General features: G+C 36.1%; 1 protein-coding gene across 2 annotated transcripts in view; it reads left to right on the forward strand.

The window, feature by feature from the left end:
- ZNF385D (zinc finger protein 385D) overlaps positions 1-26,613 on the forward strand; it is a 674,868-nt gene that overhangs the window by 580,617 nt on the left and 67,638 nt on the right. For both annotated transcript variants that reach the window (XM_055320905.1, XM_055320904.1), the window contains exon 4: positions 18,779-18,941. In XM_055320905.1, the coding sequence (XP_055176880.1) occupies positions 18,779-18,941 (163 nt within the window). The remainder of the gene's footprint in view (positions 1-18,778; positions 18,942-26,613) is intronic.

Raw genomic sequence — 26,613 nt, forward strand, 5'->3', positions numbered from 1 at the left:
CCCCCTGCTGACATTAGAACGGGCATGTGAGATTGCTGATTTTATAGGTCAAAAATAGTCACATGTTGGCATTTTAATGTGATTCTTACATAGCGCATGCAAATACATTTTGGTTGTTCTAACAGCACTCTAGTGTGGGAGAAGCACACTTCATCTGAAAGCAAATTGCTCTTTTTGCTGTTTTTTTTTTTTAATAGAAATCTGGAAATTCCCTAAAAGCCTCATAACCTGCACCAAGATTGGTCTATGTGTCATAATAATAACAATGTCCTGAGTAATAATAGATATACCTATCATGTATTGAGCATTTAAGGTTTTTAAATTCACTGACTCCTTTAATCCTTATGATAATGTCTAGCTCACCAAGGACAGGGACTGAGTCTCCCTCTCTCCCTCTTCTCTACCTCTCTGTCTCTGTCTCTGTCTCTCTTTTTTTCTCCACCACCACAGCCTTAGTATTAATCACAGAGTTTAGTACATGGTGTGGATTATAGCAACATTTGGTAGAATCATGATGAACAGATAATCATGGATTGTTACTCCTACTTTGCCAATGAGAAACTTAAGCTTTAAAAAGGATGCATAAATTCCCTCCCTGTACCAGCATGCAGTGGGGCTAGGGTTGGAACCAGGTTGTCTGAACACAGAGTCTACACATTTCATTAAATACTGTGCTTTCCTGGAGCTACCACAAAAAGCTACCCTGTTCTCTTCAAAGGTCTTGGGGAAAATGTAACATGGATCTGAATTATAGAGCAAATGAGAGAGAGGAGTTGAAACTAAGTATGATGGTCATCAAAAGGACATCTAATTAAAAACAAACAACTGACCATTACCAAAGTGGAGGCAGTTTAAGGGGAGTGGGTAAAATAGACAATGGGGATTAAGGAGTAGATTTGTGATGAGCACCAGGTGATGTGTGGGAGTGTTGAATCACTATTTTGTGTACCTGAAACTAACATGACACGATATGATAACTAACTGGAATTAAAATAAAAGCTTAAAATAAAAAATACAGTTATGAGAAGAAACATTAAAAATAAAATATAAGAATAAAATAAATAAAAAATAAATACGAACAACAAAAAATACTCTTTATTGTCCCACCAGAAGGTAAAAGAAAAAAATAAACCTAGAATGTGTCTTTTCAAGTAATTTTAACAAGAATTAATATGAGAAAGAAAAAGGAATGTTCCCAAAACACTATATAGCTTGCTCCCTATTTCTTTAAAATGTACCATGAAGGCAACATATACTATCTTAACTAAAAGGTACCTCTAAGAACATCCCACCCCTTCCTCTTGAGCCTTAAGGGTCCCAAATAAAGTTCCCAGTAAGTATAAGAAAGGGAATGAACTGGCATCTGTACGGAGGAAGACCAAAAAGTTAGGGATCGTTTTCTACTTCCTTCCAGGAGCAAGCAGATCCTCTGTATTCTATGTTACATTACATGCAAGTAAGAGTGACTTCTTTACAACAAGTTTTTTTTTATTTTTTTTAATTTTTATTTATTTATGATAGTCACAGAGAGAGAGAGAGGCAGTGACGTAGGCAGAGGGAGAAGCAGGCTCCATGCACCGGGAGCCCGACGTGGGATTCGATCCCGGGTCTCCAGGATCATGCCCTGGGCCAAAGGCAGGCGCCAAACCGCTGAACCACCCAGGGATCCCCATTTTACAACAAGTTTTAAGCACATAGCTGTGGGGACACCTGGGTGGTTCAGTGGTTGAGCATCTGCCTTTGGCTCAGATCATGATCCTGGGTCCTGGGATCGAGTCCCACATCAGGCTCCCCAGAGGGAGCCTGCTTCTCCCTCTGCCTATGTTTCTGCTTCTCTCACTGTGTCTCTAATGAATAAATAATAAATAATTTTTAAAAAGAACATAACTGTGCTATAGCCATAATATAGCCACAATATGAGGTTGGGAAGAGCTAGCCCCTTGCCAGTAAGGAAATCCTATATTAGGTGACTAAGCATGTTCACAAATTAATTTACCTCTCCTGTCTAGTCATCTATCAGTCCCTAAAACGATCCATTAGTCCCCTTGGATGGAAATTGAGGATTCCTTCCCCCCTCATCTCCTCATCTTTGTTTCCTATTTTACCCTTCTCCTGGTCTAACACACTGACCAGTTGTTCTCTGCATTTCCACCAGCTGACTCTCCATCATCAGCTTTCCTTTAGGGGAAGGGCACCTTTTTAGATCTTGCATTCTCTGGGCTCTGGAGGGGGTACTTAGATTTCTCAAGTTCCTTCGAATGAAATACCCAGTAAACTAACATTTCTTTGCTCATGCTGAGGGTGTATTTTTGCATAACTTTTCTAAGTTATTATAAAAATGTTCTTAACGTCTTTCTTTTTCTATCTTACTAAAACTACTCATATTCTCTCCTTCCATTTGAATAAGCTTGGAGCTGATGGGAACAGTTAGTTGAGATTTCCAAAAGCGGTTAAATCTGAGAGTTGGAAAAAGCTCTGCCTTCCACAAAAGGGTTCTAGTGTGATGAAAAGTAAGTTAATCAAAACCAGGATAGAGATTCCAGAATTTTTCATTCAAATTTAGTTTTTATTCAAGGCACTGAAGGTTTGCTTTTCTAATCTGACCCTCACAAAGTAAAGAATAGCCTTTCCTATAATAACTTTGCAAATGAAGACACTGAAGTTTGGAGAATAGTAACTTGCTTAAAGTCACATAGGCCATGAGTGGAAAGCCAAATTTTAAATTCAGAACCATGAAATCCAAACTTAGTTTCATTCCATTTTACTTAAAGTAAGGTTTATGCTGGCTGCTTAGCACATAGACCTGGAACTGTGATCTTTTGGGTTTTATAGTAACATTTATACAAAGATTTATGTACTTTTTTTTTTTACATTTACACACCTATTGCAAAGCAATGTTTCTTATGTTTATCACTTGAAGATGGTGAAAATGAATGGATGTTTCCAGAAGGAACTTGAGGTTGGTCTATAGATGAAATTCATGTTAGGATTAAAAAAAAATCACAAGACTATCTTGGTGTCTGCTGAAAAGATTTTTTTTAAAAAGGCATGAGTAAATTATTTTACTTTGTTAAGCTTTCTAAGTGTGTGATGAGAAAGGACAGCCAGGAAAAATGAAGACACATGAAAAGCTGTGGATTTGGAGGATTCCTGAAATAAAAGTAATACTTATTTTTGAAGTGCATGATGTTAAAATTTGGGGGAGTTTCATCAATCACTTGTAGGAGTCTTTAAGAAGGAGCAGGATCTTTTGATTTATTCTGTCAAAGCCAAATAGGATAGCAAAAACTGAAATTCCACTGTGCTGTGGTTAGAGGATAGCACCTGGCTTCACTGAAAAGACTGAGAAAACCCTCAATCATGGTTCCACCTATGGTTTCAGGTAGAGCAGCATTTGGGGAACCTGGGTATGCTGATCCTACCAGAAAAATATTGACTTAGTAAGAATTGATTAGGAAATATATGGAAAGGGTGATTTGGGTCTGTCCACATCTGTGGTTTAACGCCACCTCTAGGTCTTTATTTACTCTGGGCTACCCAAAGGAATACCCAAAGAGGCCCAAAGAAAGATACATCATATTCTTGCTTCTTTTAAAAATCATGTAACATGCAGATTTTCAGAGTCCTTTGGTCTTCATTTAGTCAAAGATTAGCTAAAAAAATAAATTTGCAAACTTAAATGTGTCCATCTGCTCACACATTGGCCCTTCTTTTCCTTGACTGGGACCCCTATGTTTATCCAGATTTAAGGAAAAATGAGAAAGTAGATGCATTTGTTAGTTTAATGTAAGTCTGGTTGTTGTGTAAATCAGTCAAAAGATATGTAATAGCTCTAGGAGTGCCTAAGTGTCTCAGTCAGTTAAGCATCCAACTCTTGATTTCAGCTCAGGTCATGATCTCAGGGTTCTGAGATAGAGCCCTGCATTTGAGCTCGGTGCACAGTCAACTTGAGATTCTCTCCCTCACAGTCATCTCCTACCCCTATGTGCTTTCTTGCTCTCTCTCAAATAAATAGATGATAGATAGATAGATAGATAGATAGATAGATAGATAGATGATAGATAGATGATAGATGATAGATAGATAAAATCTTAAAGATGTACAATAGCTCTAATAATAGATATTTTAATTTTTCCTGTGTAATATCCAAAATATGTGTGCTCCATCCATTGGCAAATCTCTTCCAAGTGGTGATTCAGAAATCCAGGCCCTTTCATCTTGTGGTTTCAACATCTTTAGTGTGTGGCTTCCAAGGCTATGCTTGTTTGCATTCAACAGGCAGAAGAGGAAAGAATCTGGAAAACTATGCTTGGGAAGTTTTAGTAAACTGAGGCAGGACATATTGCAGGTCACTTACCTTCACACTCATTGTCTATCACTCAGCCACATAACCACTTAGGTATAAGAGAAGTGTGGTCTGTCTGTTTGCCAAGGAAGAAGAAATAAATTTCTTCTATGAGTCCCTGACATTATGCCCTAGAAAGTAGACAATATATTACAAGAAACATTGTTTTGTTTTTATGGCAAAGGTAAAGGGCCATAGGAGAAAGTAGGAAATCTTTTCTATCAGAAAAGACTTTTTAAAAATTGTAATCTTTTCTCCCCTCTGGTTAGATATTTTTTTTCACTTTCCTAAATATCTGCATTAAAGATAGAACTATTTGAATTCTTCTTGTTGTCATAGAAGGATCATGAGTTTTAGAGATAGGAAAACCTGTCTTCAGATGTTTCCTCTCTGGCTTGCTTGGGCAGGTCACTTAGACATTTAATGAAGTTCAGTTTCCTCATCTGTGAAATGAATATAATCTAAGTTTGAGAGAAATTGTGAACCTTATGTAAAATATTCAGTAGTACATAGAATATATTCATTGGCAAATATTTGGTAGCTATTACTATCATTATCAGGGCACTTTTATGTTCTTTGTTCCTCACCTGAAAATCTGTGGAAAGAATTTGATTGTGTTCATACCAAGCAGCTGTAACAAATAGAACTTAAATAGGAAAGACTTGAGAACATAGATGTTTATTTCTCTTTTACCAATATTTTTGTATTGAGCATTTCTGGTTGTTAGGCATCTCTGTTCCATATGATTTTGGTGATGTAACAAGTCATGGCCACTGCAAACATTGAAGGATATTGAACACCAGAGAGTAGCCAATTTAAAATATTAATCTCTAGAAGAAAGCCTAAATTTAATATCTCTATGAATAATTAAGATTAGTTCCTTATTTAGACTTTATCTAAAAATTTGCTTTCAAAGCAACAAATAAATCATTTTACTCAGTAACTTGATTATAGCATTTTGTACCATTGCTCTATTTTAGAGACAGGGAAAACTTCAGGTGAAATGGTTCAAGTTGGATATATGAATAAACTTAGGGGACTGGTGGGGAGGTCTGCTTTCACTGTTCTAACTTGCTGCTTACAACAACAAGCTACATCACCTCTCTCTAAGAGTGGCAATCATCATGAGGGTGTGAATGAACAGTCTTGATCAAATACAGAAATGTTGAAGATATGTTAATAACTAAATATTTTACATAACAGTGAAGAATGTGATCTCACTTTTTATATAATGATATGTAATTATAATGCAACAAATAGATATTGAACATCTACTATATATCTACTGATAGAAAAAAATAATTCTTGAAAATCTGAAAGGGTTTATACTAGGTGGTTTGTTTATATGTTATTTTACATTATTCTTTCTTTTTATTTAAACTTTCAAGATTATCTACTCCAAGGGCTTTGTTTTAAAAAAAGTGAAAGTATTTTAAAATAATCATTGCTGTTATTGAAAATATTAACTCCTCTTTGTGCTTTTATGAATGGTAGAATTAAAATGCAGGGTTTTTTCCAGATATCTACTTATAATTTGGAAACATGCATTAGTAGAATTCAGTAAGAGAATAGTGCTTAGTTCAGAATGATAGCATCAGATGGTAAAGTTTGCATCTGGAGACAACCTACATTGGCAACTCCATGACCAAGCATTCAGATCCTTCATGTAATCCAGATCTTTCCAAAATCCATTATTCCAATCAATTGATTAAGCATTGAATTACCCTTTCCTGTGTTACAGTTACCAATAATATATATAAAATCCAGTGGACTTACATGCTCTCCTTTAAAAAAATATTTATTTGAGAGTGAAAGAGAGAAAATAAGCAGGAGGAGGGGAGAGGGAGGAAGAGAGGCAGAGAGAGAGAATCTCTAGCAGACTCCCTGTCTGCTGCCAGGCTCGATCTCAGGACTCTGAGATCACAATCTGAGCCAAAATCAAGAATCACGTGCTTAAGTGGCTGAACCACCCAGTTACCCCTCCATGCTTTCCTTTAATCTGGCATAACAAATTCAGTACTGATAACCATTCCCTTCCAGAAGCTGTTATCGCTCTTGGTTTCCATGTACCAGATTCTTCAGGGTTAAAACCTTTTCTTGGTCCACTTCCTATAATACCTGTCTATATTTGGAATGCCCCACAGCATAAACACTTGTTGAATACATAAATATTTAAATGAACAGACACACACATAAGTAAATGTAATCTTCAACCTTAAGGAGTGACACTGAGAGCATTTCAGGAAATAAGAGCACTGCGAGCAGAGGAGCCTGTGGAACCCTTCCACTTGGAAGATTGCAGGACACACTATACAAAGGTGAAAACACATCCTTGGCCAAACAACCTCAAAGAACAGGGGCTTCACTATTCCTTATCAAAAGCTGAATTTTGGAACAATTTTGCAAACTTCATGCTTGATTTTTCTCTTGGTTCCATGCAGCTTGAATCACTGACTCATTCTTGAAGTTCTTTTGTTGTTTTAATACATTAAATTAGCTCATTACAGCTGAATATGTAGTGGAAAATAGCATCTGTTTACACTGTAATAATATAAAAATTACTTACTAGTAACAGAATAAAGAGCAATTTGCAAAAGCTAATCATATTTGTGCACTTGTCTGCAAAAAGTAAATTGTTAACGTATGCCCAAGAGGGGAATCACTTGCTGGTTTAAGCATTGGAAGCAGTGATATTAACAAGCATCACTTAAAACAACTCCTGTATTTAAGATTGAATCCAAATATTCTAACTTGTCATGAAAATATAGATGCTTATTAATTTTGCTTTGACCCTGGTAAATTCAAATAATATGGGGATTCAGATAATATTATGGAAAACCCAATGGTTAAAAATTTCTTAATATTTACAAAGTCAAAGTTTTAACATCTTATTTAGAGGACACTCTTTTTGACTTTTCTTAGTACTAATCACAAATGCTATTGAAAAACAATGTCAAAAGCAGTCCTCTGCATCCCCCAAAGCATTAAAATTAAAGATCCGTTCAAAAATTGAAAATTAACATTTTAATATATTTTAAAAAACCGTAGACTAGGATCTTAGATTTAGTAATCTCACAAATTTGTGGCTTTTTACTTCTTCACGTATACAAGCCGGAAAGTACTTAAATTTTATAATAACTGACTTTTAAATGTTATGCATTTACAAATTTAAAACATGATTTACAGAACAAATCCTTTCTCCTTTGATCATGATAGAGACAGATAATGTTAGGTTTTTGCTTTGGTTTTGTTTTTCACCCACATTTATCAAGAGGAAAGGAAGAAATCTAGATGAAGTTAATCTTTAAATTTCCTTTTTCCAGATGCCAGGATGAGACCTATTCAACTACGATGGTCTTACTTCAGACATGTTAATAATATTCATTAAGCACAGTTCTCTTTTACATTTAGTCAGCCTTTGATTAGTAATTCTCTCCTGCCTTGTTGCTTTTGACCTCCCCTTTATTAAGGTTTCTGTAAATGGCTAATTCCATCCACTACAATTTTAACGGCGAGAACAACTTACTGCCGTATCTGGAATCCACCTCATTGTAGCCTTCAGTAGTTGGACTTTACCAATCCTCATTTTGCTGCTCTAGTGATACAATTTTTATCTTTATGAATCAAGCCTCTAAAGACCAAATGCTGAGATAAGATATGCTCTATAGCAGAGAGAAGCGTGTCATTTATTTCTAGTTAACTCATGTTGGTGTGAAGATTAAAAAAAGAAATGATTCACTCTGTGGCTGAAACTTGAAGATTTTAAACACTTTATGGAAATACTTTTTTTTGAAGCTAAGTGATGAAGTGTACTTTAGCTCAATGAAGGATTTGGAAATATGTTCTCCCGTACAGTACCAGTTGCAGTCTTCATTCACCCATTCAAATGTTGCAGCTGATTAAGGATTGTGTTTCAGTGGTTAAACAGAAAAAAATCTTTTATTTGCCTTTCAAATGGCATTTCCCAGTGGCTTCGTTTACCATCTGTTTCTGATAACTCCCCAGTTTAGCTCCAGCCTAGACTTCATCTCTCGGCTCCAGACCACATAGCTAATTGCAGAGCCCACACTTTACTTAGATGTTTTAAAGACTCCTGAACTCAATGTATCCCAACCTGACTCATGGTCTTCCCCAGACATTTGGACTTCTTTCGCTATCAACAATTCTAGGTTACCTCCAATCATGTGTTTGAAGAAGCAGAAATCCATGAGACCACCTCTCAAAGTTCATCCATCAAGTTCTGACATTTTTAACTCATATATTAAGCAAGTCTGTTTTTGCTTTCATCATTGAAATCTTCACTGTGGCCATCTCTTCCTTGGGCCACTGCGATAAGAATAAGAATCTACACCCCCCCTCTCCTTTCCCACTCTGGCCCTCCTCCTCCCATCCAGTGTTCTTTGCCTCCTGCAGGAGTGATCTCACAAAAATGTAAAATGTCAAGCAGCCTTTCTTTTGAACAAAGAGTAAAAAATATAATCTTAACCAGGCATACAAGACTTTCTATGCAAGAGCTGACTTATGCCCAATGATACTTTTTGATGCCTGAAGGCTTCACATTTTGGGATATAGATAAACATCACATAGTTTTCCATACTTTGTTTAGAACATTAGCATTGCTTTATTGGAGCTAGTATGGAAAGAATTGAACAAGGTAGACCTTCAAATGATGCTAATAGTAGTATTTAAAGCATGAGCCTAAGACAGATTATGAGTAAAATTATATGACTTAATGGCCACAAAACTCAAGAGTAATTTCTTATTCATAAGCTTTGTATCTATGCACTATTTAGCCTTACTTATGTCCTTTGCAAGGTGAACCACTATGAAGTTTTGAAATAGGGTTGTTTTCCATGTTTCACTCTCTTTTGGACTGGCAATGGGAGCTACATGTGTGGTCTTGGCGTTAGACAGATAGGTACACACCTTGCACTGGCCTTGCTATGTGGTTGAATGGCTCTAGCTTTCAGAATCTCAGTCTCCTCATTTATGAAATGCTCATGGTAAGTATGTAATTCCCTCATAGATCTTTGCAGGGAATGGGTGAGAATGTTCATATAAATAAAGCCTTTAACACACTACCTGGGATAGATTCCATAAATGCCTCATAGAAACATCCACTGTGCAAAGGGACAGCAGGATCTCCTTAGTACATTCATGACACAGTGAGCTTTTCTTCCAAGTGCATCATTCAAGAAAAAACAAAAACAAAAGCAAAAAACCCTCTGGCCAGAATTCCACTAAGGATTACTGATTGCTCAAGGGGGATACTATGCTATTAACACCTCATCATTTGTGGAAGCTTTCTCTAAGCACTAAACTCATGGGATTCCAGTTGCTAATACAACTCATGTACCCCCTGGTCAATCAGCGAAAATAATTACTTTTTAATGCAAGGAGAAGCAATTTTGGCATAACAAGAAATCAGGCATTTATGCATGCCCAGATAACTGTCTTTTAAAGTCATTACCCTTCCTCCAAAACTTAATCCAGGGCCAACCCATTTCTTTCTGCAACTTTTGCTATATGAAATCATAAACAACAGCAACAAACACTTTTTTTCAGCCCACAAAATATTTTCCTAAGTCTAAGAGACCATTTTTTGAGAAGTTGGGTGATTTTGCGGAGTTTTGCCCGCAAACTGTCTTACCTCAGACCTCTTTGGTCAAAGGAGTACCTTGAGGTGGGGTCCCGTTGGCATAACTTGTCTTATGTAAAAGTATTTTCATCTTTTTCCTAAACCCACAGTTTCCACAAAATAACAGTTTATTTATAATTTTTTTTAATTTCCAGAGTTCTGACATAGGCACCAAATTGATTTATACATCTGAACACTAGTTTTCTTTTATTTTGACCAAACAAATGGCCATTTATTCTCATTATTGAGCCCTCATTCCATCTCAAGAAACCTTTAGGTACTTTTAGATAATTTATCTCATTGAATGGCATGAAGACTTTGCCATTTTTTTTAATCATTGGTGTGTTTTTTTCTCCTGATTTTCTAGATACTCTTTATGTAATGTGGAATCTAACCTCTTTGCAATAGGATTTACAAGTATTTTTTTTTTCAAATCTCTTTTACTTTGCCTTTGGAATTCTTTTTTTTTAATTTTTATTTATTTATGATAGTCACAGAGAGAGAGAGAGGCACAGAGACACAGGCAGAGGGAGAAGCAGTCTCCACGCACCGGGATCCCGACGTGGGATTCGATCCCGGGTCTCCAGGATCGCGCCCTGGGCCAAAGGCAGGCGCCAAACCGCTGCGCCACCCGGGGATCCCCTGGAATTTTTTTATAAAGATGTATAAATATAATTTATCAGTCTGACTTGTCTCTGCTCTATTCCCATTACTACAATAATGTCTGGCTACAGCTCTGTGAGTCCTTTGTGAATGAATGGGCAGCAGCTGGATTACAGGTTGATTATGCCTATAAAGGTCTAGGTTCTTGAGGTTATTTGTGATCTCACTCTTCACCTTTTCCCACTATACCCAAACTACTTCAGAAAGCTGTAATAGTGCTTAACACTGACAAAATATCTATCTCAAATATAAACAATTATTTTGTGAATCCAATGAATTTTATAACAGCTGCATATCTTAGAGGTCATCTTTGGGACAAGTTCATTAGAGTTGCAATCAGAACAATTCTCAAATTTATGAGTTAGAGATTAGAAATGCTGCAAAATTATAGAGGGAAAGCCCTTCCTTGGTTTATGGAAAAACAGGAGATTTAATAGTTTTTCCCCACTGGAAGGTGTTCTTTTTCAGCAAATACAAGGTATATATTATTATGTGTGTTTTCAGGGAGCAAAGTGGGTTAACAATGTCATAATTAATTTCTCTGTGTTGTTTTAGAGCATAAAATATTCCATTTTGAAACATTAAAAGCCGTGTTAACAGAGAAACAGCATTCTCCAAGTATTGAAAATTCTTATATAAGAATTTAGTCTTTCAGATGAATCTTAAATTGCAGAGTCATCACTGGAATAATTCATTACATTTCTCAGATTTAAAAAAAAAGTGTTTGTTATTCATCAAAATTTTAAAAAAAATGAAACAACCTCCATATTATACCTTTGCTACTACATTCCATGCAAAGAGAGCTTCTGTAAATAGCACAATTTGCAGTTGATGAGAAGCTTCTTCCTGAGAAAAAATAATAGTTTGTGTTTGTGCCAGATGCTTTTCCAGCATTAAGTGCCATAAAAATTCCCTAAAGTGTGTTCAACAGATAAGGTAAAGTGCCAAAGAATGGCAGAGAATTAAGTTGAACCCTGTTCACATACAAAATCCATTGAGACACCATATGCATATTTCCATTTTAAAATCAAAATGTGAAATTAATTCAGCGTGCATTTAATAGGCACCTATTTAGAGCTCCATACTAGGTTCTAGGGACAGAATGATGAGTAACACCAGGTCTTTCTCTCTCTGTTGAGAGATTCATTCTCTATGAGAAGAAACAGACATTTAACCCTTCTTATGACAGTGACATAGGTGTTAAAATGTAGGCATGCCCAGGACCCCATGGAGGAGGTGACATGTGATGAGTGGATGTCTGCCAAGCAAGTAATGGTTCTCCAGACAGAGGTTTGAAAATCATTTCTTCTTATTCTCCCTTAAGTCATACAAAGGTTTGAAAATCATTTCTTCTTATTCTCCCTTAAGAGAATAAAAGGGAGGGCTATGCCTCAGTGATCTACACTCCAAGCAGTTGTTCTCTATAGAGAGCAGACATGGTAACTGTGAGGGTCATGACTGTAGAGTTGTGCCAGGGGGCAGGTAGGTTGCTTGGAGGAGGAAACTGGGGGTTATTTAGAGGATGCGTGCATGTTAGGCAGGAAAGAAAGCCATTTTTCTCTGTTACTGATACCAATACCTATGACAGCTTGACCCTCATACATAATTAGGTTCAGCATTTCTATACCCCCCCCCCACACACACACACCCATTTTAAGTGTTATGCGACAGTCGCAAACTGAGCAAAGTGTTGTGTTAAGCTATAGGCATTGTGAAAGGATATTCAGCACTGGTTGAATAGTTAGACAAAGTGGTTTTTCTGTTTTTTCTTAGTTCCATACAAAAAATTTTTGCAATTATATCATTAGTTAAAACTCATTTGAAGTATCGGGCTTACAAAGCTGCCATCAGTATTGACCAAACTTAGGCAAAGCCAGATGTTCCTTTTGGCTTCATCACATCATATATGTTGCATACATACATACATACATAACACGTACATACCAGAGCCCACTGTTAGCCAGTGTCCCCCAATTGGGACCCCACACAGGAGGTCAATGAGGTGGCTGTTGGGATTCCAAATACAACACAAACAGATGCCCATTTCACGGTACGAACCAGGAAGAACCTCTCAATTAGCTTCTCTCTCTCTAATAAGTACTGCACTTTATCACTCACATTAAATACTTGAAAACGTCAAATACTTAATGCATAAAAATCATGAAGTTTGTAGATGCACTGAGATGTTTTGGAAAGATAAGTGAGTCCATCTAGATTACTTTTTTCACAACTACCTAAGTACTTAGTGACAAGATATTTTCTTTGCATATAAAATCAAAGAGTTGCCTAATGTATCTGAGACACTGGGACATGCCTCTTCTTTTTCTTTATGTTTATTTAGAATTTCTTTCTTCCAGTGGGTATTGGTGGTGTATAAAAATCATTCCACTCTTATGGCATTATCTCTTTTCTTCTATTTTTTTTTCTATTTCTGTGTCATACTGTTCATTTCTGAATTGGAAAGTACAGAAGACAGGAACACATTTAAAGTAAGGCATCAATCACTTGAGCTCAGAGAACACGCTTAATTGAATCGCGTTTTTCACTTTGGGACTCAGTGCAAGTGAATTTTCATTTTTATCATAATGCAAGTCATCTACTTATGTGTTAACTACACAATCACATGTTAAAATAAAGTATTAAATATTCTTTATGGGACATGTAATTAAGGGATGAAAATATCTGTAGCATGTAATTTTCCTCATTATGTAAGAGAATTTGAAAGGTACGTGTATCCACTGCAGTAAGGCAAGTGTAAAAACAATGAATATTCTATCTTTAAGTTTCTTCTTCAAATATTTTGTTAAATGGACTAGCAGAGAAGGCACTCTTCCAGCTTACCAGAGTGGTCTTTATTTATCTGCTGGCTAGAAGTTTGACTCAGTGAAAGAGCCCTAACTACATAATAAAAGAAGCTAGACCTAACTAACACTAAGTCAGTTTGATGCATATAAAATAGTGGCTTAGATACTTGTTATAGTAACACTTTAGTGTTGTGCACAGGGCTTGACTTTTATTTATTTTTTCATAAGGCTGGGGATGTCCCCACGCCCCTGAAAAAAAAGTCCTAGCAAAGCATTCAATATAAAGGTAAAATAATGGGGTCAGAGGGCCATGCTGCAACAATAATTAGCTTGAAAGGAAAGGAGAAAACTGGAAAGAAAAAATTACAAGGACTGGGTAAGGACTTCTGTGGGGTTTTAGAATTGTTTGGAGATTACTAAGATTGATTTGCTCTTCTATATCATCCCTCTTTGATGGAAGTTCCTCAACTACCTATGTATCAGTTATTTTTTATTTCTTGTTATGACTTGTTCTTAAGGAAAAAAAACTTTTGGTTTTTCTCAAGTGATATACATTGTTCACATTTAGTAAATGTTAAATCTTCAAATAATTAAATGTTAATCATAAAAAATCTAGACTTTGAGGGGTGCCTGGGTGGCTCAATTAGTTAAGTGACTGACTTTTGACTTCAGCTCAGGTCTGATGTCAGGATTGTCAGTGTGGCCTACATGCTCGGGAGTCTACCTGAGACTCTTTCCCTCTGCCCCTCCCCTCTGTAAAAATAAATAAATAAATAAATAAATAAATAAATAAATAAATAAATAAATATCTTTTGAAAAATCCAGATTTTTGGCTATTTATTAAAGAAGGGCTTGGAAAAAATGCTCTAATATATTTAAGATGAGTGGTTCTGAAACTTTAGTATGCATTATAAGCACCTGGAGAGGTTATAAAACCCGGACTGGTAAATCCCCCAGCTCCATTATTTCTAATTCAGTAATCTGGGATGGAGGTTGAGAATTTGCATTTCTATCAAAATCCCAACTGCTGCTGCTGCTACTAGTCTGGAAACCATATTTTGAGAACGAATTATTTATATCAATATTAAATGAAGCTGAGAGTTGATAATAAATACAATAAGGATAGAATAACAATAATAAAGATAGAATAAGATAGAATAGAAATCTTCTTTTTGCTTATACAAAAGTGATATTTGAAATATTTAATAAACTGCTGACCAATTTAAAATTCACACTGGCCCTAACCGATAGGGCTGAACCTGTGCATTGTGCTTCAGTATTAAACTTAAGTGAATATATACAACATAAAAACAACTATACATAGATAAATCAAAATGTTAAACTTTTTCCTGAAGTAATTTTTTAATAATCCTTAAATGTAAATCTAAAGTAAATGTAGAATTTAGGATACTATACCATGCTTTACCATTTTGTTTTCTTTTTTATCTCCAAAACTACAATCTAAGCTAAAATTAAAAATATCAGATAATTTCTAAGAAATAAATAAAGGAAGGAAGGAAGAAAGTAAGAAATAATTTCCCTGGCTCAAGTATTATCTCTCTACTCCCCGAAAAGAATTACAACTTCTCTAATAACTATTCTTTCTCTTTCTAGTGTTGCCTTTTAATATGATAATGTTCATTTAATTTAATACAATTTCATATGTGGCAAAATTACATGATATTGCACCCTAACAAAGACTACCGTGTTCTTTTTGAAGTCCCATGTCTTCTTGAAAATTAATTTGTTAAAGGAACTAGATGTGTGTGCTAAAAATAAACTTGGTTTTTAAAAATCTTATTATGACACCTTATATTAAAGAGAGAGTAAAAATGTACCATGTATTGGTGCTAACAAGATAAAATGATAGGTAAATATTAATATTAACAAAATTATTCAGGGAGTTTCATAAGATATAAGTGATTTATCAATTAGCCTCTTAGAAAAGTAAAATAAATGTGTGTGTTTCCAAAGAATAAGATTCCTCTCCCAATTTTGGCCATTTAACAATTATTTTTGTCTACTTTGGAACTTCAGTTGCATTTAAACTTGAAGCCATTTTGAAATTCTAAAGATAAAATTTGAAGATGAGAAAATCTGACTGGCCACTGATGACTAGATATGGTGATGACATTTAAAGTGGCATCATTCTATTCTACAGAAATGTGTGTGCATATCTTTAATGTCGGCACTTGCCTCTGGGATGACACTTGTTAGATTTCATGCTGTCATGTGCTATTTCAAGGTCAGTAGTAGTGATGTTTATTATATAGTACCTTCATATTACACTCATTATCTAAAAGGAAGTTGTCAAAGCCCAGTTTCTATTGTTCTGCTCACTTCTGTGTATACTATGATCCTCTGATTCTGTTTCAGTTTTAAAATACAGAATGCTGAAATGTGCCATCATGAAGCAGTACACTTATTTAACCTAAAATCATTCCTGTGAAAAATAATGGTTTGCTTCTGTCTTATGGTTCCCAGATTTCTGGGAGTGGCTTGATTCAGAGACTGGCTAATAATAGGAAACCACCCCAGAAGGAACATGGGGTGGAATGATGCATCCAGCACCTCTCTGCCCAAATGAAAAGCAGCTGAGGTCCAAAGAAACATCTCTGGTTACTGCTGCTTTTAAAAAATCTCCCAGTAGGACTGTAGCTTTGTCTACAGTTATAGAAATATTAGATGGGGCTGAATAATTTATTCAGTCCAAGAAATGGCCAAAAGGGCTAAAGAGAGCTCACTGGATATATTTCCTTTACACAAAGAACACACTTTTATATAACACACCTGTGTCAAGATGGATCAAAAATTATGGGGTCAATATGCATAGACTAGAAAAATTTATACCAGTATAACCCAAGGGCAGTCCAGTAAATTCTACAAGCATTAAATAAAGGTCTATGACAAAGAAAATGTGAAATACCCAGAAAGGGTTATCTGTTTCAATTCGGTTTCCAACTTGTATGCCCACCTTCTCCTCAACACATATGTCCTGCACCATCATAATCACATTGGTGTCACCTCCAGTACTGTCAACTCCTCTATACTTTATCATTTCCCCTAAATTTTACATGTCCTAATCTCTCCATAGCACTTTGGATCTTCATTTTTTTTTTCAAATTTGGAGAAGGCTTAGTTAGCTTTTTGTAAAAGTCAGATAATTTTTAATTAAAATAATTATTATCAAGATGCTTTGGAACTACTATTCAATTAACAAGTGAGTATGCAAGTTTTATCCTGTTTTAATGGATCAGATGTCTCCCTTGGGTTGGAGCCTACCAACTATTGCTCATTCTTTCACCCCCTTCTCATGACTCCTTGAGCCATTTCACTGGTTGGAAGCATTGGCTTAGTTGTACGGGTGCAGAGAATGTTTTTGGGAAGTGTAAGTACTGTCTTCATTTGCAGGACTTTTTGTGGGTTTTTTTGTGGGGTTTTTTTTAAGTAAGTTTCTTACTATCTAAAATAGTTACATTCACCTGGTCCTTTGGTGTGTTAAAACAAAGTCTTGTCTGATTTGAAATACTACTGAGAATGCAGATTTGCTGGGAACCTTAAAATGTATATTTTGGAAATGTAAGTGGAGATAACACTGTTAATCTAAACTTTGTCCTTTAATATGTATTATATATAAAACATTCACTTCTATGTCAAGGATAGGAATGCTGACAGAGAGAAGAGAGGAAATTCGCTTTAAGGGAAAGTATGTAGCCAGCTGTCTAGAGAAGGTGACTGTCTAGAGAAGATGACTGTTTATATTGTAGATTTAATTGAATATAGTATATTGCCCTCAAAAATATGGCCAAGGACTTGATTTATTAAAAAAGGAGAACTAGGCAGGGGAAAAAAAGAAGGAATGCAACTCGGTCCATCAAAGTGGCATTCTTTATGTAGAATCAACCCAATCCAATCTATCACTGGTTCTTCAATTAACTATAACAAGTCTTAGTTTCACATTTTGGCTCACACTATGTCTTTTGATGTTATGTGTTGTTGGAAAACTTGTAACTGATGCATGAGTGTCCTCTCTGTTCAAACTGTTTCTAATATAATTTCCTTGTCCAGTGTTCTTTCAATAAGGGTACCTAGACCTTTGAGAATACTTGTCAGAATGATGCAAATGAAGGTGTGGATTATTTACTTATCTATTTATAAAAATATATTATACTGCAACCCTACCTACCACAGTTACTGTGACAAAGAGAACAGTGTGGTTATTATTTTTTTCTGGCAAAATGGAGCCAGAACATGGAGTGGAACACAGAGTTTAAATAAGTCATGGGAAGTAATGGGTAGTCTAACCAATAGAGTCCTCCACTGAGACTTCTTCTTTGTGAGATGACTTTTTAAGGGTGTTGAGCTGGGAAACCTTCAGATCTAAGAATCTCCCTGCCCACTCCCATCCTACCCAAAGCCACACAGCCTTCTTTTTCTCCCCCTAATAAACATTAATAAACATAGAATTCTTTGAAATGATTTTCTATCTCAATTAACGTGTCTTTCCAGTAACAACAACTACAACAACAAGAAAATCATGTTAAGAAAACATAAACTTGGGAAAATGTATATTACTATTAAAGAATTCTCATCAGTCATGAGTAAAAGAATTGTGTATGGGCCCCATTAAGTAGTAAAACACATTGGAGTCTCCTGACAAGGGACCAAGGCATGAAAGACCTGCATGTTTATGGAATGCCACTGCCTTGAATTTCTCAGACTACCTGTTTAGGGAGCAAGGAGAAAGGAAGAATCAGGAAATTGCCCAGCTTCTGAATTCTTCATCTGGACTTAGGCAGTGCCTTTGCTTTTGAACTCCCAAACTTCAATCTTAGTCCCCAGGGTGCCCACTTCCCATGTTATATGTGAACTTTTCCTTGTAGACAGACACCTGTTGGGGATCACGTTAATAAGACCCATTGTAAGAAAGAAAACATATTTCCTGAGCCATGAAGGTGAGAGCTACTGTTTTCTGGGACCCTCGTTACTCTTTGGGAGCCCAGCATCTTCTGTGGAAGAATAAAAGCAATATGGGTATAGATTCTTAATTTTTCCCACTCCACCAAGAAAAATGTTGACATGTTAGTGTCCAGCTACATTTCTCTTTGGGGAAATGATAGAGTATTTCTTCCTTCCATCCAGAGGTTTTAGAACTTGATTTCCATTGCTTTCTAGCATCATTCTAAATAGAACCCTACTGTTTGGCCACTGCCAGAATTAACTTGAATGGTACCTATTATTGAAAGGGAGTCTGTATTTGCAGTAATACAGAGAATGCCAGTTTAGAAATGAGCCTGATTGCATGGTTCATTTTGTTCTCCTTTGTAGAGCCAGGCTGCGGCCCACTACAAAGGCACGAAACATGCCAAGAAGCTCAAAGCACTGGAAGCCATGAAAAATAAGCAGAAATCTGTAACTGCCAAGGACAGCGCAAAGACTACCTTCACCTCCATCACTACCAATACCATCAATACCAGCTCTGACAAAACAGGTTAAGCGATGATCTTTGTTGTTGTTGTCATCATCATTGTTTGGGGGTCCCTTCCCTTGTCTAGCCCCTTGTCTGTTTCTTTACGTTCCTGCCGCATTGATTCATGCTTGATCCATCTTTTTGTGTAATGGTAATTGTTTCTCCTCATTTTACCAATACCCTTCAGCAATTAATTAAGATAATCACTAGTTATATTGCAGATTTTATGTTTGAAATGGTCCTATGGCTGTTTTAGAGGAACACGAAAGCATAAAGGCACTGGAAGCCATGTTTTTGAGAAGTAAACCTTTTCAGTGTGTATCATTTACATCTTATATGCAGCACCTTAGCCTGTAACCACATGGCAGATTTGATTTAACTGTGAGTACACTGCAACGTATGCCAAATGAATCGAGAAGGCCCTGATAAGGGCATTATTACTGACAGGACTTATTCTCATAAATCCCAAACACCGCATTGTTCTAAGTAGTGGCTGTGTGATTCTGGGATTGTTATGGCTGGGTAACCTTCCCTCTGCATACACAGGTAAGTGTTATTGATACCAACTATTCTTTTTAACAGAGTCTTCACAGTGAAATAATGGCCTCTGAATGGCCTCTTGGGGTAGCTCCTGCAAACAACCAGTTCATTCATGGCAGAGGAAGCAGAGGAAGCCAGTGGGGTTCCCAAGCTGGCGGTTTTAAATATAAGACCACTGGTCCTCAGTGTTTACATAAAAAGAGGTCCTGTGTGATTCACAGGTGTATCGTTAATAAATCACTTTCTGGGACACAGTGGGTAGTACGTGTCAGTTGTTTTCTAATCCCTGCAAATGACAGTAGTCAGGAAGTACTTATATCATCATCATCAATAGTAGTATCTTTTTTTTAAAGATTTTATTTATTTATTCATGAGAGACGCAGAGAGAGAGAGAGGCAGAGACACAGAGAGAGAGAGAGAGAGGCAGAGACACAGGCAGAGGGAGAAGCAGGCTCCATGCACGGAGCCCGACATGGGACTCGATCCCGGGTCTCCAGGATCACGCCCTGGGCTGAAGGTGGCGCTAAACACTGAGCCACCCGGGCTGCCCCAGTAGTAATATCTTAACTAGAAGAGAAATTCTAGCCATAATTATATTTTCTGATGAAAATATAAAATGCTAGAGTAAACAAAAAGAACAGATTAAAGCAACTTTATTACATATGCTGGCATCGATTAGACACACATATATGCTCTTCAAAGGATCTGGGGAGATGCTTGCTCCCATATGAATTGGTAAGGGATAATGATGTTCACTCCAAGCTCCCATGACACACGTCCTGTCCTTTACCTAAGTATTATTGGTTGATGCATTATGCTTCCCACTCCCTGAGAACTCTGTGTACTACTCTCTGAGGGTGAGTGCACCTGTCATCTGTGTACCTTGGAATCTGGTCTAGCATGGTGTAGGTACTTAGTAAAATGACTGTAGAATGGCAGTATTTTCTCTCACTCTTGGTTCTCTGATTGATCCAAGTTTTTGTCACAACATACTGAAAAGAAAGTGCTTGTCATGTTCAATTCTTTGGTTTCCAGAGCAAGAGCTGGATTGTGCCATCTTATTAATTCAGATGTAAAATCTTATCAAGAAAGCATTAATCTGTTCTCTATTAACTGAAAAGTCACTGCCTTATATTGGAGGCTGTAGGGGAATGAGCAGTAATGAAGCAGGTGAGTGTAATTTCTACTCCTAGATATCAGGGAACAGATTGGGATTCCTAAAGCCATACTTGGCATAAAAGAAATATATATATATATATATATATATATATATATATATATATATATATATATATTTTTGCAAAAAGGTAGGTAGGAAGAACAAAGAAATTAGTTTGATATAAAAAGATGGGGATTGATTTAAAGTTTTTTGCTTGTCCCGAGTCTTTTCTATTATTAGCTATTTTTATTAATAATGAATATTTGGATTACCATGATTCCTCTTTAAAATGCAAAACATCCATGTGAAATTGAGGATTCTCATCATTTAAAAACATATTTGTACATGGTGAGTAAAACTGCTAACTTCAGTTAGGAAAGGCTCCCATGTGTGTAGTCTCTGGATATTTCTACTAAGAATGATTTTGTAAAATTAGTAAAATGTGATTTAGTGGATCTATATCTTTTATGTATGAAGAAGTCCATGAATAACAAAACAATCTTGCATATGAAGCAGGAGGGTTTAAATTTTTTATTGTTAAAAAACACATGCTCTTTGATTCTAGAGTCTTATCCCTCTCTCTTTCTGCCTCCAAGTATTTATTTATTTATTTTAAAGATTTTATTTATTTATTTGTGAGAGACACAGAGGGAGAGAGAGAGAGAGAGAAGCAGAGACACAGGCAGAGGGAGAAGCAGGCTCCATGCATGGAGCCTGATGTGGGACTCGATCCCAGGACTCCAGGACCACACCGTGGACCGAAGGCAGGCGCCAAACCACTGAGCCACCCAGGGATCTCATGCCTCTAAGTATTTAACAGTTCTAGGAAACTAGAATACGAAATGAGTTATGAATACATACCTCCATCCCTCAACCTTAGAAACTGAAATGGAAAGGGTGGAAGTCATCAAGGCTTTATCTTTTCAGAAGTAAATGGAAACAAGTTTTGGATTAAGTAGTAGGAGAGAACCTACATAAAATAAACAGATTCCCAGTGGAGATGCCAGCACTTACCTAATGGTTGGAATGGTGTTGAAGTATACCTTTCAAGCTGAAGCTAAGAAGATTCCAGAAGGATAGAAAGGATAGGAAAATCTGTAAAGTTAGCATAGATATCCTGAAGCCAAAGGAAGAAAGTTATGAGCATCAGAAGTATGCTATCTTCCTAATCCATGGGGACATATGCCCAGAAAAAAAAGTCATATAGGTTGAAAGACTAACAATTTCAGCACACTCACCAGGTATTTTAAGCTGAATTCTATCCTTAAATTGGGATTTCCACAAGACTATCCATGAGAAGCAGCCCAAGAGAGCTCCTATCATTTCATAGCCTCCTTACCCATTTGTACTGAGATATAAATCATATGCACTTATGCTGACAAATTGGAGTTTTTAAGAAACTATTACTTGTCCTTTTTATTACTGTCTTTTTCTTCATATTGATTAGAAAGAAATACAACCCTGAAAACAAGATGGGTCTCTGAGCTAGTTCCCTAGAATTGTTAAATATTTGGAAACAAAAGGAGAGAGAGAGATAAGACTCTAGAATCAAAGATCATGTATTTTTTAACAATAAACATTTTAATGCTACTGCCTCATATACAAGGTTGTTTTGTGATTTGTGGACTTACCCATACATAAAAGATATAGATGCATTAAATCACATTTTACTAATTTTACAAAGTCATTCTTAATAATCTAGCTATATATAAAAAAACTAATTGCTTTTCAAAAAGCTAAGTATACAATGGTTTGGTAGATGAGAACCTTAAGGGTAGACAATAGTGAAAAGGACAAGAAGCAGGGTGGACTTGAATTAGAACATTGATTTGGAGATTTTCCTGGGATTCTCTAAAATACAAGAAATAGAATAGTCATAAAGTTTCACTGCAGAAGAAAATAATTTTGACAGACAATTTCTCTTAAATTCCTAAATCATATATTATGGATTTTAATTGTTACCTTGGGATAACAAATATGTCTACATGACCTGCAGGGTAAGCTCTTATTCACTAACTATAATTTTGGGATTTTTTTTTTGTCATTGTTTATGTCAGTCTGCCTGCTGGCATGGTGAGCCACATAATATTCTGTGATCAACCACCAACTGCTCACAGAAAGCCTAGTTCCCCTATCTCTAGGCAGGATGAGACTCCCTAACATTAAAGCATAATTTTATTTCTTACAATCTAATGAAGAGTGTTAGGTTAGTGAATTTACTCAAAGAAAAATTTCCAGACAAAAATAATATTTTTGAAAATATATTGAGCACTCAAAATTGATGGTATGTAAGAATGGTTGCTAATCATTAGAGACTAATTCAAAGAGCAAACATTTCCAAATATGGACAGAATCATTTTATCTGATCTAGTAAGCTTTTTTAAATGTGAGTTTTTTTATACAGAAAAAGTAATGAGAAAAATTAAGAATTCCCAAAGTAACTTAGCAGATGGAGCTCATTCTTTTTCCCGTGAAATGATAAATTCACAATCGTAGAATTATGTCCCAGGGTTGGTCATCCTCTGATGTTTCTTTAGTTTTCCTTTTTGGGTAATATTATTCACTCCCATGGTCTATCAGTTAAGTTAGGCTAGTTTATAGTGCAGTCATAAACAACCTCCAAATCCTAGTAGCTTTTACAACTAACTATTTCTCAGGCACACTATGTACTAGCTGTGATTTTTTTTTTTTTCCCATACTGCAGGCTAGGCTAATGGAGGAGTCACTAGCTGGGCATTACCAAGTCTATAGCATTGTGATGGGTAGGGGGAAGATAGTGAATCAATAGGCACTCAAAGCTTCTTAATGGAAGTGACATATAGTATTCTTCTCACTTTACTTTATGTAGTCCCATGGTCAAGCTTGATTATCATGGGCAGAGAAGAATAATCTCCTCTAGGGAGGGGAAGCAGAAATTGGTGAGCAGTAACACAGCATTCCTCCATGGCTTCAACTATGACTTGTGCCTACATGTCTCAGCATTCCACACTTATAGCCTAATATCTGATCTGACTTTCCATGATTTATTGGTCACTGACTCGGGTAGCTAGTCAGCACCTCTGTTTTACAGGTTCACACGCAAAAAATAGGCCTAACCTTGACCACCATCCCCAACTTTGTCCCCATCCTGTCTTTCCTAGTTTTGTTTTTGGTCCTACAGTTCACAGAGTTGAAACTTTCTAGGTGTCTCTGCCTCTTCTATCTCAGTCCACATGTCTGTTTGGTTGTTGGAATCCACTCCCCTCCCATCCCTAGAAAACATCCTTTACTCATTCCTTCTTGGTTACTATGCTCATCCTGGCCTCATATGTCTGTGCCTTGCCCTAGCCTCTGTGCAGGTCCAGCTGTCTCCATTCTTGTTTGAGAATGAAGGATACTTCATTCTCCTGACCATTTATATTATGCAGGGCAGATCATGGCACCTACCCATTCAGAAACCTTTAATGTACCTTCATACTGAGCCTTATGGTCCTCTGTAGTTTGACTACAACCTACCTTTCCATACTTCTCTTTTGTTGCTCATCTGCAACATTCTCCACTGAAGCACACCTTGTTTTCCTCTCTTTATTTCTTACTATTTTTCTAAATTTCTCTCCTTGTTTTTCTCTTTCTTCTATTTTTCTAAATTTCTCTCTTAAAAGTATATTACCTATCTCTTATCTCTGCATCTCAAATCCCATAAGAATCCATTCCTAACCACTCTTTCATATTACTCTTAAAATACAATTTTTATTTCTTTACCTCCTATTGAGAGTATATACTTGATTAGTCTGTTTATTTTTTTTTGCAGGGTACTATTTATATGAAGATAATAAGAAGTTTTAAAACTTGAAGCAATCAGTTTTGTTTTTGTTCTTGAATGAGGGAGCATAGCAAAACTTTAGACTTTTATATTTGTGTATAGATGGTTCCATAGAAGGACAGTGGTTCTCGTTAATCTAAGGAATTCTGAGATATTACTCACCAAATTTTAGAATTTTCATAAAGGTTTTCAAATCTAACCCCTAAAGTTTGTTTGTTTATTTGTTTAGAGAGTCTCTAGTTGCACAAGTAAGGAACACTTGACATTTCTAATAGGCTCTCAATGACTATCAATCAGGCGTTAATTAGCCTATATAGTGAATATATAGATATACCTTAGTCATCTAATTGGTAAGATCTCAGAACATTTCTTTGGATTCTAGTACATAATTCTCTTTATCAAGTCTCAGTGAATTGCAAATATATTCATTAGATAAAGGCACTATGTTATTTAAATTTGCACTATTCATCCTTATGATTTATTCTTTGTAACCATTTTTCCTCTCTTTTTTAAATTTAAAATTATAATCCAGGGATATTGTATTCATCTGACTCAGAGGTGCTGAGAGTGAAATGTTTTTGAATCTACTATTGAGAAGTTCTAGGAACGCAAAGGAGTATTTACTTGCTCTGGGTTATTAATTGACTCTAAGTCTTTATTGGAATTCACAGTATTTAGTCAGGCACTTATAAAGAAACTTTTCTAATGATAAAAAAGATATTCAATGTAAAACAATAGCCAATGACTGAAAGCAGATACATCAGGAAACAAAACCTCTTTGGGAAAATCAATCAGTTGTAAGGTCACAGAATCTGGATTCTTTCCTTTCTGGGTTCTTTCCTGAGAATTACTCTCTAGAGCCAGCTGTTTACAGTAGGCCCGGTGCCAGGCAAAGCTAAGCAAAAACATTTTTCCCCCTTCTATTTAGGTAGAAGCCAAATTATGAGAATGGTAAACTGGAAATAGAAGTGGTAGATGAATAGTTTGTAAGGAAACACTAATTCTAATGTCATTTAGGAAATAGATACACAGTTTTTAATGAAGGACAAATGGGAATTAGCTTTGTACTTTTTTCATAAGGAAGATGGGGAAGGTTTGTTTTTCTTGACACAGTCTTCAAACAAATGTCCCAAATGTTGAAAATAATAACAAAATACAAGTTGGGGTTGATATCAGAAAACTATGTATCTTTGATACTGTATTATATATTTGTATATATGACATAGTATAGTATATATTATATATAAATATATCTATTAAGCATACATTTATTTATATGCAAGATTCTATCTTTCATACCTGTCCCTGAAATATCCCACTATGCCAGGTCTTCATAATCAGCATTGCACATTTTCTTTAAGAAGAGAAACAAACATTTTTGTGACTTAGAAATCTATAGCTCTGTTGAAGTTTAAGAAGAAATATAAAGCTGTTTGAAAAGGGATACATTTCTATCAGCACTTAAAGATCCGATGCAGTGATGTACAAATGCCCCTCTTGGCTTAGTGGAAATCGTGCTAGCTCCTGAGGTCTTTCTTTTCTGACCCATCCTTCCAAACAAAACCTCCCTGGGACAATCAGTACTATGATAAAGGACCCCATTGCATGCCTCTTGGGGCAGGAGTTGAAGTACCATTGTGAGAACATTTATACCTAAATTGCTTTTTCTTTTCTTAGTGCTGGCTCATGACATGCTTCAGATTGGTCAAGGATAGAGACTTTTATCAAGTGTTCCCTTCTCAAGATGTGTGATAAGTGCCAGCAGAGTATGATGGTAGCAGATCTCTAGAGAGGTTGAAAAAGAGAAAGGAAATTCAGAAGAAAAAAAATCTAACACTTATTTGAATATTGTGGTTCTAGGATCTTTGCATGTGGATCAGTGATGGCAAATTGTATATTAGAGATGACATGGAAATAACACAAAATATTCTATCTTGTTCTTCTGCATGGGAAAATCCCATGGTATTTTGCTGGTCCTATTCGGCTGGTAAAGGTTTTGTCTTAGATCCATTACATAAAACTGCTTCTTGAATCACACAAGAATTTCACAATGAATTACTCTTCTGGACAAAAACATGTTGTCTTCCTCAACATAATGAATGAGTGAAGCAGTTAGAGACCTAAACTTTCTAAAGGGCCTGTCATAACAGCTTTGTTTGGATGCAGGTGTATGGTGTGCAAGATAAGAAGTG

The sequence above is a fragment of the Nyctereutes procyonoides genome, unplaced genomic scaffold (genome assembly GCF_905146905.1).
Source record: "Nyctereutes procyonoides isolate TBG_1078 unplaced genomic scaffold, NYPRO_anot_genome, whole genome shotgun sequence".
Lineage (NCBI taxonomy): Eukaryota > Metazoa > Chordata > Mammalia > Carnivora > Canidae > Nyctereutes > Nyctereutes procyonoides.